Raw genomic sequence first — 17,517 nt, forward strand, 5'->3', positions numbered from 1 at the left:
GGCATACTGAGCACCAGTCCTTTCTTTAGGAATTTATTTAATCTCATTCCCCTTAATATTTTAGGGAGTATGTTAGGGGCACAATAAAGGGAGGCAAAGGGACATGATTTTGCATCTGATTAAGAAATGGTTGTATTTCTTTCCTTTTAGATTTCTGATCTGAAGCTTTTACATAGTTTACCTAGTCTTCTCATAGGCTTTGAGGATTATTCATTTTTAATCAGAAGAGAGATTTTAAATGTTTTTGCTTATTGCAGGTAAATATACTGAAAGAACAAGGAGATATCATTTCACACTTTCTTGTTAATTTTTTAAATGAAAATCAGTCATCCCTCACCCGAATCACACTTATGACAAAATAATTATACTTTTAGGTCTTTTCTTAAGGACTTTATAGTGCCTCTGAGTCCTTGGCACACTGAATTTAGGTACATTTCACAGAACTTCGTCAAAGATTATGGTGGTGGAAGTTTATGGTTGTTACTTGATTGTTGTGAAAATTTGCTTGTCTTTCATATCTGTTTTTTTTTCTTTTTATTATTATTTTTTTTTACCTTACAATATTGTATTATTGGTTTTGCCATACATCAACATGCATCTGCCACGCGTGTACAGGTGTTCCCCATCCTGAACCTCCCTCCCACCTCCCTCCCCATACCATCCCTCTGGGTCATCCCAGTGCACCAGCCCCAAGCTTATGCCAGGTCATCCATCCTTTATTTTACGCACTTGTCTTTTGGCACATGAAATCTTCCCAGTAACCCATCTGATTATGTAATTTGCAGGTGGGTGATTACTACTCAGAGTAAAACAGGGGCTGTGTATTCATGATGTAGCTAAACTCTGGAGTATTTACCTGATGTTTATGTGTGTGAAGTGGTAATGGGGGTCTGTGTGTGGGGCAAGGCTCTCTACAAAGTCACATCAAAACTACACTTCGCACAAAAACAGAAATACAGGCCAAGGGACCAAGATAAATAAACCCATGCACCTATGGGTACCTTATTTTTGACAGAGGAGGCAAGAATATACAATGGGGCAAAGACAGCCTCTTCAATAAATGGTGCTGGGAAACTGGACAGCTACATGTAAAAGAATGAAGTTAGAACACTTCCTAACACCATGCACAAAGATAAACTCAAAATGGATTAAAGTCCTAAATATAATATCAGAAACTATAAAAGTCTTAGAGGAAAACATAGGCAGAACACTCAATGACATAAATCAAAGCAAGATCCTCTATGACCCACCTCCTAGAGTAATGGAAATAAAGACAAAAGTAAACAAGGGGGACCTGATTAAACTTAAAAGCTTTTGCACATCAAAGGAAACTATAAGCAAGGTGAAAAGACAACCCTCAGAATAGGAGAAAGTAATAGCAAATGAAATAACTGACAAAGGATTAATTTCCAAAATATACAAGCAGCTCATACAACTCAATGCCAGAAAAACAAACAACCCAATCAAAAAGTGGGGAAAAGACCTAAACAGACATTTCTCTGAAGAAGACATACAGATGGCTAACAAACACATGAAAAGATGCTCAACTTCGCTCATTATTAGAGAAATGCAAATGAAAACCACGATGAGATATCTCCTCACACCAGTCAGAATGGCCATCATCAAAAAGTCTACAAACAATAAATGCTGGAAAGGGTATGGAGAAAAGGGAACACTCTTGCACTGCTGGTGGGAATGTGAATTGATACAGCTACTATGGAAGAAGGTATGGAGATTCCTTAAAAAACTAGGAATAGGCAGAAGAAAGGTATGCGGTGGAAAGGTGATCACTTACTCCAGCCATCACGTCTACAATAACTTGACTGAGGAACACAAGGGCCGAGTGGCCTTCGCTTCCAATTTCCTGGCAGGAGATGCCTCCCTGCATATTGAGCCTCTGAAGCCCAGTGATGAGGGCGAGTACACCTGCAAGGTGAGGAGTTGAGGGTGCTATGTGTGGAGCTACGTCATCTTAAAAGTTTTAGTGAGACCATCAAAGCCCAAGTGTGAATTGGAAGGAGAGCTGACAGAAGGAAGTGACCTGACTTCGCAGTGTGAGTCATCCTCTGGCACAGAGCCCATTGTGTATTCCTGGCAGCGAGTCCAGGAGAAGCAGGGAGAGGATGAACGTCTGCCTCCCAAATCTAAGATTGACTACACCCACCCTGGACGTGTCCTGCTGCAGAATCTCACCATGTCCTCCTCTGGGCTCTACCAGTGCACAGCAGGCAATGAGGCTGGGAAGGAGAGCTGTGTGGTGCGAGTGACCGTACAGTAAAACAGATGTACAGAGCGTGGGCATGATTGCAGGAGCAGTGACAGGTATGGTGGCCGGAGCCCTGCTGATTTTCCTCTTGGTGTGGCTGTTGATCCGAAGGAAAGACAAAAAGAGATGTGAGGAAGAAGAAAGACCAAATGAAATTCGAGAAGATGCGGAAGCCCCGAAGGCCCGCCTGGTGAAGCCCAGCTCCTCTTCCTCGGGCTCGCGAAGCTCTCGCTCCGGCTCCTCCTCCACGCGCTCCACCGCCAACAGCGGCTCCCGCAGCCAGCGGACCCCATGCGCCGAGGCGGCGCGGCGGCAGGGGCTGGCCGCCCACACCTACGGCCTGATGGGGCCCGAGGCCAGAAGTTCTGAACCAAAGAAAGCCCCCCATGCTACCCTGACCAAAGCAGAAAACACCCCCAGCACGATCCCCAGCCAGAGCAGAGCCTTCCAAACTGTTTGAGTTAGAGTGGACTTGACTCGCCGGCTTTTCCCAGGCGTCAGGGCTCTTCTGGTCATCAACGCTCAGTCACCAGCCACACGACCCTCCTCGAGCCCAACAAGGGGTCGTTTAAGTAGCAGCAACCACTGCACGGAACAGATTCAAATGAACACTTTTCTTACATGACACCAAACGAGGAAAAGGATGTAAGCTGATCATCTCCAAAAAGGCACCTCACTGTGCCTTTAGACCAGAGTGGGTGGGAAATAGGGGCCCAAATCTGGGTGTTTGGGGACCAGGAGCCGTGGTGAAAGAGTTGGGGAAAGGGGAAATGAACACACTTAGAACTTCTCACTTGCAGTTTTGTATCAACACGTTGACTCACCATTGTCAAGAAACGAGGTGTTGTTCATAAATTTTCTATGCATTTCTGCAAACCTACTGGATTATTATGACTATTCAGAGTCAAGCAGAACCTACAGCCTTATATTACACCTATCTGCACCATGAGAAACTCCAAAAAAGGAAACACATCTCTTCTATCCTGACTTGACTTCATTTACCACAAATTTGGGTATTTCAAGAGGAGTTGAAATAGTGGGAGATGGAGAATGATTGAACTTTTCCACGACTTATTGGTTGAATACCAATAATCCACGATCAATCTTCCTACTTATATTGAACCATAAAAGAAATAAAAAAGGAGTTCAAAATGTGTAATGAGGGACTGTGAATAACTTTCCATTTTGATGTTCAGAGGGCCACTGACAAATATCAGAAATATATGCTGGAATAATTGTGGATTTTCCCTCAAAGTGGATGTCTCTAAGGATTTTCTGCTGGATATCTGTGGAGCAAGAAAACTAGGTGTTTTAACATTTAACAGTCTCCTTAGATGGAAATCTTTGAGAGAAAAGGTCTTTTCAGGATGCTGGAAGATCATTCAACAAACCATTACAGTCTCTTCTTTCTGTGAACATATGAAGTCAGAATTTCAAGACTGACTAGACCAGAAAGGGAGATTACATCAGTTTTCTCTTAGTATGTCAAGGAGTGATATCAGAAGTTCAGTATTGCACCAAATTTGGGAGTTTCCTCCACTTCTTTCCTTTCAGGAGGATGTGAACGTGGGACTTGTATTGATTCTAGGCCTTAAATTATCAAACAGATCAGGGATTGCCAACATTTCCTGGTGGCACTGCATGGACATCATAACATTCCCTCCTGAGAGGCTGAGACAGACAGAAATTCAGTACTTTCTCAGTTTAGCCTGTAAGGAAGCCTAGCTCTAGGCTGGAAGGAAAGGAAATGAACATTTAGGGAAGAGATGGTGAGGATAACTAGTGGGTGGCGGGGGGATCTGGGTTAGTGCCTGTTACATATTGTCAGCATTTTGGAAAGATTTGCGGAAATGATTCACCAGGATAGCTCTCACAAGAGCTGACTCATGGGAGAAGAAAGGTGGGGTCTGCGAAATAAAAAGAAAGCAGCCTCCCCCCACAAAAAAAGAAAACTAGGAATAAAACCGCCATATGACCCAGCAATCCCACTAGGCATATACCCTGAGGAAACCAAAATTGAAAAAGACACATGTATCCCATTGTTCATTGCAGCACTATTTACAATAGCTAGAACATGGAAGCAACCTAGAAAGCTAACAAACACTTGAAAAGATGCTCAACATCACTCATTATCAGAGAAATGCAAATCAAAACCACAATGAGGTGCCGTCTCATGCTGGTCAGAATGGCTGCTATCAAAAAGTCTACAAACAATAAATGCTGGAGAGGGTGTGGAGAAAAGGGAACTGTCTTACACTATTGGTGGGAATGCAACTAGTACAGCCACTATGGAGAACAGTGTGAAGATTCCTTAAAAAACTGGAAATAGAACTGCCATACGACCCAGCAATCCCACTGCTGGACATACACATCAAGGAAACCAGAATTGAAAGACACCCATGTACCCCAATGTTCATCGCAGCACTATTTATGATAGCCAGGACATGGAAGCAACATAGATGTCCATCAGCAGATGAATGGATAAGAAAGCTTTGGTACATACGCACAATGGAATATTACTCAGCTATTAAAAAGAATCCATTTGAATCAGTTCTAATGAGGTGGATGAAACTGGAGCCTATTATACAGAGTGAAGTAAGTCAGAAAGAAAAACACCAATACAGTATACTAACATATATGTGGAATTTAGAAAGATGGTAACGATGACCTTATACGCAAGACAGCAAAACAGACACAGATATAAATAACAGGCTTTTGGACTCTGTGGAAGAAGGTGAGGGTGGGATGATTTGAGAGAACAGCATTAAAACATGTATGTTACCATATGTGAAACAGATCACCAGTCCAGGTTTGATGCATGAGACATCAAAAACAGATCACCAGTCCAGGTTTGATGCATGAGACATGATACGCAAGACAATAAAAGAGACACAGATATAAAGAACAGGCTTTTGGACTCTGTGAGAGAAGGTGAGGGTGGGATGATTTGAGAGAACAGCATTGAAACATGTATGTTACCATATGTGAAACAGATCACCAGTCCAGGCTTGATGCATGAGACAGGACACTCAGGGCCGTTGCCCTGGGATGACCCTGAGGGATGGGATGGGGAGGGAGGTGGAAGGGGGGTTCAGGATGGGGGATGCATGTACACCCATGGCTGATTCATGTCAACGTATGGCAAAAACCACTACAATATTGTAAAGTAATTAGCCTCCAATTAAAATAAATTAATTTAAAAAATAAAAAAAGAATAAAAAAAATTTTTTAATGAACTTGTGGTTCATACACAATGAAATATTATTCAGCCATAAAAAGGAATGCATTTGAGTCAGTTCTGATGAGGTGGATGAACCTAGAACCTATTATACAGAGTGAAGTGAGTCAGAAGGAGAAAGATAAATATCATATTCTAATGCACATATATGGAATCTAGAAAAATGGTACTGAAGAATTTATTTACAAGGCAGCAGTGGCGGAATGGACATAGAGAATAGACTTATGGACATGGGGAGAGGAGAGGAGAGGGTGAGATGTATGGAGAGAGTAACATGGAAATTTACATTACCATATGTAAAATAGCCAACAGGAATTTTCTGAATGGCTCAGGAAACTCAAACAGGGGCTCTGATCAATCTAGAGGGGTGAGATGGGGAGGGAGATGGGAGGGAGGTTCAAGAGGGAGGGGATATATGTATACCTATGGCTGATTCATGTTGAGGTTTGACAGAAAACAAAATTCTGTAAAGCAATTATCCTTCAATAAATAAAAAGAAAAAAAAAAACTTCGAATTAATTCGAATTTACTTTGAATCTTTTTTTTGGCCGTATTATCTTAGTTCCCCAACCCTCGCCCACTGCAGTGGAAGTGTGGAATCATAACCGCTGACTCGCTAGGAAAGTCCCAGGGGAATCATTTTTAACCAGTGGCTTTCAAGGGTCAAAGGAAGAAAGGTGATTTAAGGATTTGTGAATGATTTATAGAGTTAAAAATGCTTTGTAAATGAGCTATGTGTTTTATTATCAGGGGTGGAGGAATGGCACTTTCAAAACGCATTTTGAACTGGTAGCAAAATTGCCACATGGAATTGGGTTTCCAGCAGGAAGAACAACAGATAGTAATGGCATCATCTCAGTTGTTCAATTACTTGCAGTAATTAGGGAAGGGGTCAGTTTAAATTAAATAAAGGATTGAATTACAGGATACTTTATTAAGTAAAAGATGTATTCCTCAAGAATTGTTGTGGAATACTACAGATTTGGCTTAACAAGTCTTTCCTATAACTGGCAACAGTCTTTGAACAGACCACCAGGAATTGGGCTTTCAAATCAGTGTAGCCCAAATGTATGATATTTAAGTGTGTTTAAAATTAAGGAAATTTATAAAACAGAATGCCAAAATTAATCCTTAAAATCACATAGGTCCTCTTTTGAAGAAGTTGTCTTTTCTGTGACATCCAGTGAGTTCGAATAAACCAGATGTTCAATAGCCCTGAAAAGAAAATCACAACTTTGAGCCCAACCCAAAACCTGGATACTTAGCTACATAATCCAGTGCTTAGAAACACTACAGGATGTATACATTTGGATCGTTTCTCTGGTCCTTTACTAGTTACCTGCAGTGTAATTAAAATCCCTTTAAAATTGAATTTCTAACATAATCAGAGGCACATTTCCAGGACTGTGAGGCTGCTTCAAGGAATGATTAGATGGAGGCTAAGTCAGGTGAGCATTGGGAATTATGAGTAGAGGTGGGTGAAGCCCTGAAAATGAACAATGACCATCATATGTCACATTTCTCATCTTTTTTTGCAACAAAGCTACATAAAAGGAAAGTGGAGGCTGTTGAATGACCTCAGTTGCCATGTGTCTGTATATAAATGTACATGTTGCAACCTGATGTATATTCATGTCTGCAAATTACACTTGAAAGTAAACTAATGATGTCAACTTGTGCTGACATTAGGCAGTGGGAAATTTTGAAGGGGATTTAGAACTTTCCCCGCACTGTTTTATCTTGAAAGAATCTATGTACAAAGCACTTTCTTTCCATCTATTGTGTCTTATGAGCCTCCTTGCTTGTGAGAGAAGAAGCAAGTCATTGGAATAGGTATTTTTTTCTTCCTTTCAGACCAAAAAACAGGTTTGGATTTTTTTTTCCTTCTTCAAATATTTTTTTTAATATGTCTTTTGAATCTATTCTCTCTGCTGGTGATATTTTTGTTCTTATAAAGACCACCCATTTCTTTCCTCAGTTCTATCCCGTTCCTTTATGTTCTGTAGTATCGCTGGGGTATCAAATCTCAGCTCATAATTATTTGTCTCCCATTTAACCACAAGGTGTAAATTTGCTAACTGAAAAGGCGTGCTCTGACAGTTAATCTCCATGTGTGTCCAAAGGCTGAGCCAGCTGCCCTGGATAATTTCCCTGGGGGATTGTTCTGTAGAATATGGGGCCATTTGTTGAGCTCTCTGATGTGGGAGACGAGAAAATGAAAGGACTGCCAGAGAGAAATGGGATCATGCAGTGCCTTTCAGAGCAGAAACAGAAATCAAAGGACAGTTTCACGTCCACTCCACTTCCCCAAGCATGTTCCTGGGACTAGGGAATCAGGGATATTTTCTTATTAGTGTTTCTATAGAAGTCACGAAGACAGAGCCCAGTATTAGGAGCTTATGGCAAATTTAGTCATGCCTGTAAGATATACTCAGAAATTGTTGTTTACTCACTCAGTTATGACTCTTTTGTGACCCCATGAACTGTAGCCCACCAGGCTTCTCTGTCCACAGGATTTCCTGGACAGAGAATACTGGAGTGGGTTGCCATTTCCTTCTCCAGAGGAATCTTCCCAACCCAGGGATCTAACCTGTGTCTCCTGCATTGGCAGACAGGTTCTTTACCACTGAGCCACTAGGGATGCGTACTCAGAAATTACCTCCAACCTAACCGCTTCTGTCTGTGCCTGAAACTTACAGGTTCTTCAAGGGTCTGCACAACTGTCTGGAACCAGAAGAAAAAAAACATATGTTGATATCGACTCTAAAATCCAAAAACTATCTACAAGATTATTAAATGTTTAATTGAATGTCAACAAAATGTGTAATATCAGCTTTATTAAGCATTTTGCTAGTCTTCTTAAAACTTCCATGTGAAACCAAATCATAGGTTCAGTTTTGTCGCTTGCCAAGACTTCCAGCGTGCCTATCATAAGTTCAATGAATTGCCCATAGCCAGTAATTTAAATGCAAAATTATAATTATCCTTCCCATTTTTTTTTACACCAAAAAAATTGTATATTTTAGGTGGAGTGTGGGGGCATCTGAATGTTCTTTCAGTGACATGTTTGGTAGGGCTAAAAAAAGAGAACCCAGGGCCCATGAAGCTATTAAAGTAGTTCTGCCAGCATCTTCTCTTCTTGCTGTGTGTGATTAGTCCTGAAGACAGGTCAGCAAAGACATTAATGGGAGGACCAGAGGCAAGACGGGGGAAAGATTCCAGTTTCTTCTTGCTCTTTGAACCCATAGTCAAGGGGAAGTGACAGAGACAGTGGTCTGATCATGAGGAAGTTCCCAGGGTACCTGCATGCTCTTGGAAAGATTGTAGGACTGTGCCTGGTTCTGTTGAAAAAGGAGTTTTCATTTCATAGAGGAAGCTAAGCCATCCAGTTGGGACCTGGAGGAAGAGTGCCAGAGTCCCCTTGTCTGAGTTATATTCTCGCCAACCAGGCTTCCCAGGTGGCTCAGTGGTAAAGAATCTATCTGCCAATGCAGGAGACACAGGTTCGAGCCCTAGGTTGGGAAGATCCCCTGGAGGAGGAAATGGCAACCCACTCCAGTATTCTTGCCAGGAGAATCCTATGGAGAGAAGAGCCCAGCGGGCTACAATCTGTGGGGTCACAAAAGAGTTGGACACAACTGAGTGACTGAGCATGCAATGGATGGCTGGCCCTCCTGGGCCCTTGTGTTTTAGTCAACTTTTCTCAAAGCGACAGATACTTCCTTTTTTAGAATGAAAAACTTGAAGGGGTGGGGCAGGAAAGAAGGTGGGTCATCTGGATTCCATGTGTGATGATCTTAGTCTTCACTGGCTTCATGTCTTCAGGCTTTACTTGATGTACCACACTCGGGGTGGTGAATGTTGACTCCGTCTGAAGGACATGGAATATGACACATCTGTGTAATCTCAGCCCTTGATACTAACCACTAATAAGAATAACCACTAATGATTCTTGCAGAACTTTTTTCTTTATATGTGCTAAAGTATTATTAATTTATTTTCTTTTGTAAAATGAGATAGTAAATAAGGGTTTTAATTTTTTCACTGAATGATATATCTTAGATATTCTTCCATGTCAGCAGATGTGCACTTACCTCATTCATTGTAGTGACCACATGACATTCCGCTGGATGGCCAGATCACAACTAATTTAACTTTCTTCTGTCACTGGGCATTTGGGTTGGCCATTCAACTTTGATCTTTCAAGTGAAAGTACCATATACCTAAATAACCACATGGTACCAGTGATAAAGAACCCACCTACCTGTGCTGGAGATGTAAGAGATGTGGGTTTGATCCCTGGGTCAGGAAGATCCCCTAGAGAAGGGCATGGCAGCCCACTCCAGTATTCTTGCCTGGAGAATGCCATGGACAGAGGAGCCTGGCACAGAGGACCAGAGGACAGAGGACCCTCTGACAGAGGTTGCAGAATCCCTATGAACAGAGGAGTCCATAGGGTCGCAAAGAGTTGGACATGACTGGAGCCACTTAGCACGTAGCGTACACTCTTAATTCCCTGTATCGGCATAGTCTTTCCCAGGAGCAGAAAGAACCAAATCTTGCCCTATACTGATGCTTGTGTTTAAGTGTAAAACCTATATGTGACTTATTGTTTATTTATTTCTTTGTCTTTTGTTTCTGCCTTTTCCTCTTGTGCAGTCCTCTACAGCCAGGGACAAGGATGAACAGACTCTACCGGTAGGAAGCAGTGGCCTTGTCTGTACCTGTTCCTGTGCCTGTGGACAGGGTTGGGAGGGGTGGGTGAAAGAGGGGCTCTTGTGCTCAACAAGTCATCCTCTCCCTTGGAATCCTTAAAGTGTTTAGTCTGCGGGTGTATGAATGTTCTGTCCTGGTATTAGTGTCAACTGAATTCTTACATTCAGTGACAAATGATTTCTAGGACTAGGTTTCAAAAGAATTTGAGTTCCCTCTTTCACTTGGCATGAAAAAGTTGAAAGAGTGAGGTATTTTCAAATTCCATTCCAAGGGATGTTGAGCCGCTATTTGGGGACAGTGAGGGATCTAATGCTTGGTATCTATTTCTTTATGTATCTGCATGCACCTGGTTTTTTTGGTTGAAAATTTCTTTTGGTTCCATCAAAAGAAATGCTGCATGAAGTCTATACATTCAATATATACATAATGCCCGGAAGAATGCTTTAAGTTCCATAGATATAATCGTAGGATAAGGAACATTTCCATAGAAGAGTTCCTTTGGTTTCCCCAAATAAGGAAACATAGTAACAGTGATTATGACATATTATTAACAGCAAACACATTTTCCAGTCCCTATCCAATTAACACATCACATTTTGTATTGTGAAGCTTGGCAGGGAAATGACCTTCAGAGTTTTTATGCTCAGTCATCAGTGATTACATTTCAACTCTATTCAAATCTTTTAACCTTGCCCCTAACATTTTCTAAGCCTTAATCTTCTGAATCAAATAACACAGCACAATTTTTTTTTTAAGTTCCAGATTTTTGAGTCTGAAAGAACTAGTAATGAAGATAGATATGACCGCATTCTTCCTCCTGTGATGCTCAGAGTAGAGACTTCTGACATGCATTGGGAGTCCATAGGATATACCAGATCCAGTACTGGGCGAGGGGTACAGACCCAGGCTCTTCCTTTGTGAACCGTGATCTGGTTCTGAGATACGAGTCATCCCCTCAGATTCTTCCCCAAACCCTGTAGAATTGGAAATATTATTTCTAATAGAATCAGGTATAATAAAATCACCCTTAAAAATTCAGGTTTCTCCATGTATCTTATAATCACATTTTACCAATACTTCAGGCTTACTGTGGGTTTCATGTTTCCCTCCAAACACATGGATCATTGTTAATAAGTGTTCTACAAAATAAGGGATGAATGAGCAATGCTCGGAAACACTGTCCAAGTTAGCCAAGTTAATCACACTTCTTTAGTGTTAGACTTAATGTATCTTAGTGTCTAATACATATCCTAAAACTCTAAAGGTGAGTTAGCCTAGGATGTAGCACTTTCCAAATGTCTCTTGTGAGACTTTTCTCAGGAAACCTCCTTGTAGATGTGTAGTGTGATGAAACATTTTGCAAAACCCCATAAACTAAAGGCCCCTTTGGAGTCAGGGAGGTTCTCTGTGGAGACATAATAGGAGGATCTCTCTCTTCAGATCTCACTTAACACAGACTGTAGGGCTTCATGGATGAGAGCCATGGTTCCCGCATGGAATGAGGTACCCCGAAATGTGTGCCTGATGTTCCTTTGTGGAGCAAGGGGGAAATCTTAGCACCTCTGTTGTTAACTTTCTATATTAGTCTTCATAATTTCTACTCTTGTAAATGCTTTATGGTATATATGCACTTGTTTTAGTATGTGTCTGGATAGAGACACATATTCATATAGATAGATACACATATACACACTCAAAAGTTTTACTGATAGGGTATGCAATCCAAACATTTTAGAGACTACCCACTGGTTCAGAGAACAGATGGTAAGTGAAACAGACCTGCAACCCATTCTTGTAGCCTCCATTTTTTTGTCTTTATGACCCAAACACCTCATTTTACTTCTCTAAGACTAAATTTCTTCATCTGACTAAAGGAAACAGTAAGAATGCCTAGTTCATAGAGTTAAGTTTGAGAATGAGATCAACTAATGGAGGTGAAGGATATAGTACATTGAGCATATACTAAGTTCTCAAGAAACAATAGCAGTTGATCCCTTTAGTTGCAACGGATGTGAGAACGCCATTCCTTCCAGAGACTTTGAAGGAATGTACGTCAAACATCTTTGGTTCGATTGTGTGTGATGCTATGACAGACGAGGTGAGGCGCTTGCCTTGCATTTCTGAGCACTCACAGCATCTTTGTCTGGTTTCTTTGCTCAGGTGAAGCCACGTCTGCAGCGGGGTGGAAGTTCCGCCTCCCTCCACAACAGTCTCATGAGGAACAGCATCTTCCAGCTCATGATACACACCCTTGACCCACTCGCTGAAGGTAAGCATCAGGCTTTGGTTTGGGGACTTGTTTGGGGCGGAGGCAAAGGCTGGGAAAAGGCCTGTCTTCATAAAACACGTTTGTGCTTCCATCACAAACCCGCTAATGTCCTCATGTGTCACCTCTGCCAGAGGCAGCCCCAGCCCTTTGGTGCGCTTTTTCTACCCCCGCCCAGTTCACCATCAGAGGTTCTTGTACCAGGAACAGGAGCGGAGGTCCGTTTGCTAATTCTGTCTTTTGATGCCTCTAGCATAAATACAGTTTGTTACCAGGCAGAGCAGACAAAAGAGCTTTTTCTCTCCCTTCCAGCTAGAATGACAGTTCTCTTTCATCATCCTCCTCAGTTTCAAAATGAAGTTGTATATCAGGATAAATTGATAAATTGTATATCTTTAAAAAAGAGAGAGAGACAAGAACTCCATGACTTAGCAAGGCTGGGATTAGTTTGGGGAATGATGTTCACTGCAGAACATTAATGTTGTACCTAGTCTTTGGCAATTGGAAGATGAGGGGGTAAGCTTCTAAACACCTAAAGAGCACTCTCTAAGATAACTGCTTAGGATCAGGTTGAAGAACCACCCTGGTTCCCCTCCTAGGGTCATCATATAAACCGTCACCAACAGTCTAGTATTGTGTTCTTCCAGTTATACTCACAAGGAAGCCAGATACATTGTGCTTTTTTAATTGCATAAGTATGCTAAAAACAAATTAATTTTTCAAGGAAGTAGGTATCTGATGCATCAGATAAATATAGGAGTTAGGCCACTAGCAAAGGGCTCGTATATTGCCAAGTCATCTGTTCTACCTTCATCCCTGGACCTTACAACTGAGCCTGATGTTACACAGGGGCAAATGACATGGAAACAGGTTTCTGCCAGTGAATGAACACATGGGATGAGATTAATAAATCATATCACACAAATCAGAGCTCTTTACCAATGTAAAGCTTTGCAAAGTAATTTCAAGGGTCTAGATGAAGTCAAGAAAACCTGGGATGTCGCGAGAGTCTCCCTAGGTCCTGTTGCCCCTCACTGAACCTTCACCCAGAATAATAAGTGAGGATCACAGGCTCACTCTCAACGTGGAGCACTGTAGTTATAACACATTTCCACCTTGTGGCCCAGGGAGTTGCATAGCTGATGTGATGTTTTCCAAGGAGCCTTCCTTCATCGATCCTGGGTTCTGTGTACTCAGGGGCAGTCGTTTGCCAGGAACATCTGAAATATCATTACTCTCTTTACCAGAGGTCCATGTGACAAGGAAATTAGCCCTGGTCACTAGCCTTCTTTCCTCTCCACTGCTCAAGGTCACCCCCAGAGAAATGATCTCAATGAGTGAGGGGATCCCAGGGCAACCTCCTGCCGGCCACGAAGCAGCTGTGTGACTTTGGGCAACTTAGAGCCTCTCTCGTATCTCATTCCTTCATCTCCAATAATAATTACCTCAGTCTAGTAATTTTAAAATTGGCAAAGTATTTTCACACCTGTGAATCTATGCTTTCTAATAACGCTTCACAGCTAACATTAATATTTTAATTTCATAAAGTAGAGTACCACCAAAATAGATCTCAAGGGTATCTCCTTCTCTCTCTGCGAGCTCTTCATTCCAAGCCATCTTTACGCTTCCTAGCTGATCTTCCACTCCCTCCATTGCCTCTTTCTTTGCATATTTTCCACCTAGCAGCCCAAGTAACCTTCTGAAAAAGTAAATCAAATCATGTCACTCCTACTAACCTGCAGTGGCTTCCCATGGCTTATACGAAAATGGTGAAATACTTGCCATGGTCTACACCATCTGTCTCATTCTCCAAACTCACTTTGGCTTACTTTGTGTTAGCTAGACAGATGCCTTCTGTCCTAAAATAGATACTTCTTTCCTGCCTCAGAGTCTTTGCTTAGACTGTTCCCTCCACCCAAAATACTTTTCCTTCTCCCATTTTCTTCCACTTTCCCCTGCTTTATTTTTGCCCAATCTTCAGCAGTTTGTGTAAATAACACCTCCTGACCATTCAGTATAAATGAGGGCACCAGTTGTCATCTCTCGGTGCATCCTTTAGTTTTTCTTTTTGCCCACTTTACAAGTTGTAGGATTATTTGTTTACTACCTGTCTCCCCCAGGACACAGTAAATTTCTAGAGAACAGGGATTCTGTTTATTTACCTGTTGTCCCTAAGGTCTAACAAGCTACCTGGTACATAGTAGCTGCTAAGGCTTAGAACGATTAAGCCACCTGGCCATAGTCATGCCCTGATAGTCACACAGTTACAAAGCTTTTTAAAGCCCCATGCATTTAAGGTTGAATCTTGGTTATTTTGAGCTACCATCTTCCCCACCATTACCCAGAAGAGCAGGTGAGAGAAGAAATGAACTATCTTACCTGCCCCAACTCGATTATGAGCAAGCAACTGAGTATACTTATTTCTGGCAAGGCATGTTATACAGTAATTGAGGACAGACTCCAGAGCCAGACTCTCTGGATCCAAATCCTAGTTCTGCATTTACTAGCTGTGTGACCTTGGATAAGTTACTTAACCTCTCTGCACCTCAATTCCCTCATCTGTAAAAATCAGGATGGTATATAATAATGTCTACATCATAAGGTTGTTATAAGGACTAAAGGAGTTGAATATTCATTAAGCATTTAACACATTGCCTAGAAGATTGTAAGTACCATACAGGTTTGGAATTACTGTTTCATTACATTGAAAAATAATACAGCCTATGAATGTTTTAATTTAAAAAATTCAAAAGGCTGTGGTGAGACTTTCCTGGTGGCTCAGTGGTAAAGAATTCACCTGCTAATGCAGAAGACACAGGTTCAATCCCTGGGTCAGAAAGATCCCACATGCCATGGAGCAATTAAGCCCGTGCACTACAGCTGTTGAGCCTGTGCCCTGGAGCCCGTGCGCCACAACAAGAGAAGCCACCGCAACGGGAAGCCTGCTCGCTGTAACTAGAGGGCAGCCCCCGCTTGTCACAACTAGAGAAAAGCCCACACAGCCAAAAATAAATAAATAAAATTTGGGGGGGGGAGGCTATGATGAAAAAAATAAGTCTTCCTCCTCCAACAAACTCCCAGTTTTCTCCAGTCCCCCAGTTCTTTCAGAGGAAATGACTGCTACCAATTACTTGGGGTTCATTCCAGAGATGATCTGTATATATACAACTGTGGGGGGGGGGGCGGTGTGTGTGTGTGTGTGACCTTGCCCATAGGTCTCAACAATCTAAATTTATGTGGTTTTTGTCTGAGGGAGTTCAGTTTCTGTTAGGGCTTGGTTTTGTTTTTCTATCTGGTGGGAAGGTTATGCTTTGTTTCAGTGAGATAAGAGAAGGTGAATCTGGGTTATCTCAGGGTCAGGCCATCCGTAATTTTCTGCATCACCTGGCCCTTGTAGGGTTGTACAGCAATTAAAGTGTTTGTTCCTGCTGTAGCAAGATGTGCCATCTAAATCCAGGCACCTCCATTCAAGGTGAAGCCTCTCCCTGAAAGACGTGGAGTGCTCCAATGGCATGAATCTGGGAGAATGCAGAGAGCCATAATCAGTTCTGGATTTGAGTGATTAGAAAATATGGAAAGGACTTCAGTGCTTTCAAATTGCTCCACAGCACTTTGCCAAGAAAGCAGATTGCTCCAGTATTTTTCCCCCAAAAAATTCACAATCATTTCCCATTCCAAGAACATTCCAAGCTCTCAGAAATAGTCATCTCTCTTTTTGTTTGCATCTAATCACTTGAACTCACACATCCTCGTGCCAAACTGTCACCTCTTAACAATATAGAGCATGCTGGTTACGTCACCAGGTTGATGGCATGAACGCTGTAGCAGCTTCTCTGTTGCACTGATTGATGTTCCTGGCATCTGCCTCGCTGAGTCGTACATTGGCACAGCATGGCAGACAGTCCCATTTCATAAGAGATGTTTTTGACATCATCCAGAACAGATGACCTGTGAAAAGACATTTCTCATCTGTGCCATTCAGGTGTCAATCCAGTGATGGAGCCCTTGCTAAAAGTTTTAATTGGTGGTTGGTTCAGCCTCTGAGCCTGAGTCACAAGATCCGGCAGTGTTTGTGTTTCTTATCCATTGATACGTAACAAAGCACCCAAGACTTAGTGATGTAAAACCACCCCCGTATCATTCCTGCTCATAATTTCATGGGTCAGGAATTTGGGTGATTCAGGGATCAGCAAGGTGATTCTTCTGTTCCATGTGGAGGTCATTTGATGTTATTCAGCTAGGAGATGGGCAGGTTAAAGGATCCAAAAGGGCCTTGCTCACATGTCTGCTGTGTCTGCCACCTTTGAAGGCACAGCTGGGAGGCTGGGTTCAGCTGGACCCCTGACTCTGCATGTGGTCACAGGGCTTTTCCACATGCTTGGTCTTCCCGTACAGTGGCTGAGAGCTCCATGAGCAAACCATCCAAGAGGCCCAGGCAATAGGGGCAGGGCTTCCCATGACCTAGCCTGGGAAGCCCCAGAATGTCACTTATACTATAGTCTAACACTAGTCACGCCATCCCAAAGGCGAGACCAGACTCAAGACATGGAGGAGGAGACTCCATCTCTGTATGGGAAGATACCAGAGAATTTGAACCACCTTTCATCTAACCCAGTCTGTTTCAGGGGACACACATCACTGACTGGTTGATCCATCCATGGTTCAGTGGTGTTTTCTGGGCAAACTACTCAGTGTGGAGCGGACAAAGCCATAGGTGACCTGCTTTGGGTGAGAAGACAGTACAGCTGTCTTTTTTAAATTCAGAAAATCCTTAGTGTTCCCAGAAGTAGACTTCCACTTACATCACATGGGCTGGGACAGGGCTATGTGACCACCCTGACCTACAAAGAAACCAGAAGTGGGCTCTCTGCCCCCTCAAACATGAAACTCCACAGTCAACCCCAGTGAAAGTCAGAGTTCCCTTTCTCCTCATCCTTAGTAACCTCCATCCTGTCTTTTCAAGTTCCTGATTTACAAAGAGATACAATGTTCCCCTTCTTCCTCCCTTTTAAAACATTCTCTGGTGGCCCC

General features: G+C 42.3%; 1 protein-coding gene and 1 pseudogene across 6 annotated transcripts in view; both read left to right on the forward strand.

Moving 5' to 3' along the window:
- Positions 1–17,517, forward strand: part of SLC24A2 (solute carrier family 24 member 2) — a 292,853-nt gene that overhangs the window by 179,983 nt on the left and 95,353 nt on the right. For 3 of the 5 annotated variants that reach the window (XM_086414937.1, XM_086414940.1, XM_086414938.1), the window contains exons 3-4: positions 10,164–10,202; positions 12,381–12,489. In XM_086414937.1, the coding sequence (XP_086271063.1) occupies positions 10,164–10,202; positions 12,381–12,489 (148 nt within the window). The remainder of the gene's footprint in view (positions 1–10,163; positions 10,203–12,380; positions 12,490–17,517) is intronic. The other 2 variants (XM_086414939.1, XM_086414941.1) reach the window with 1 other exon arrangement.
- On the forward strand, positions 1,294–3,418 carry LOC147366839 (CXADR-like membrane protein pseudogene; annotated as a pseudogene). Its single transcript, XR_015169492.1, has one exon. The product of XR_015169492.1 is annotated as a CXADR-like membrane protein pseudogene (transcript).

The sequence above is a fragment of the Bos grunniens genome, chromosome 8 (assembly GCF_055505025.1).
Source record: "Bos grunniens cultivar Pamir isolate PY7600 chromosome 8, Bosgru_T2T1.0, whole genome shotgun sequence".
Lineage (NCBI taxonomy): Eukaryota > Metazoa > Chordata > Mammalia > Artiodactyla > Bovidae > Bos > Bos grunniens.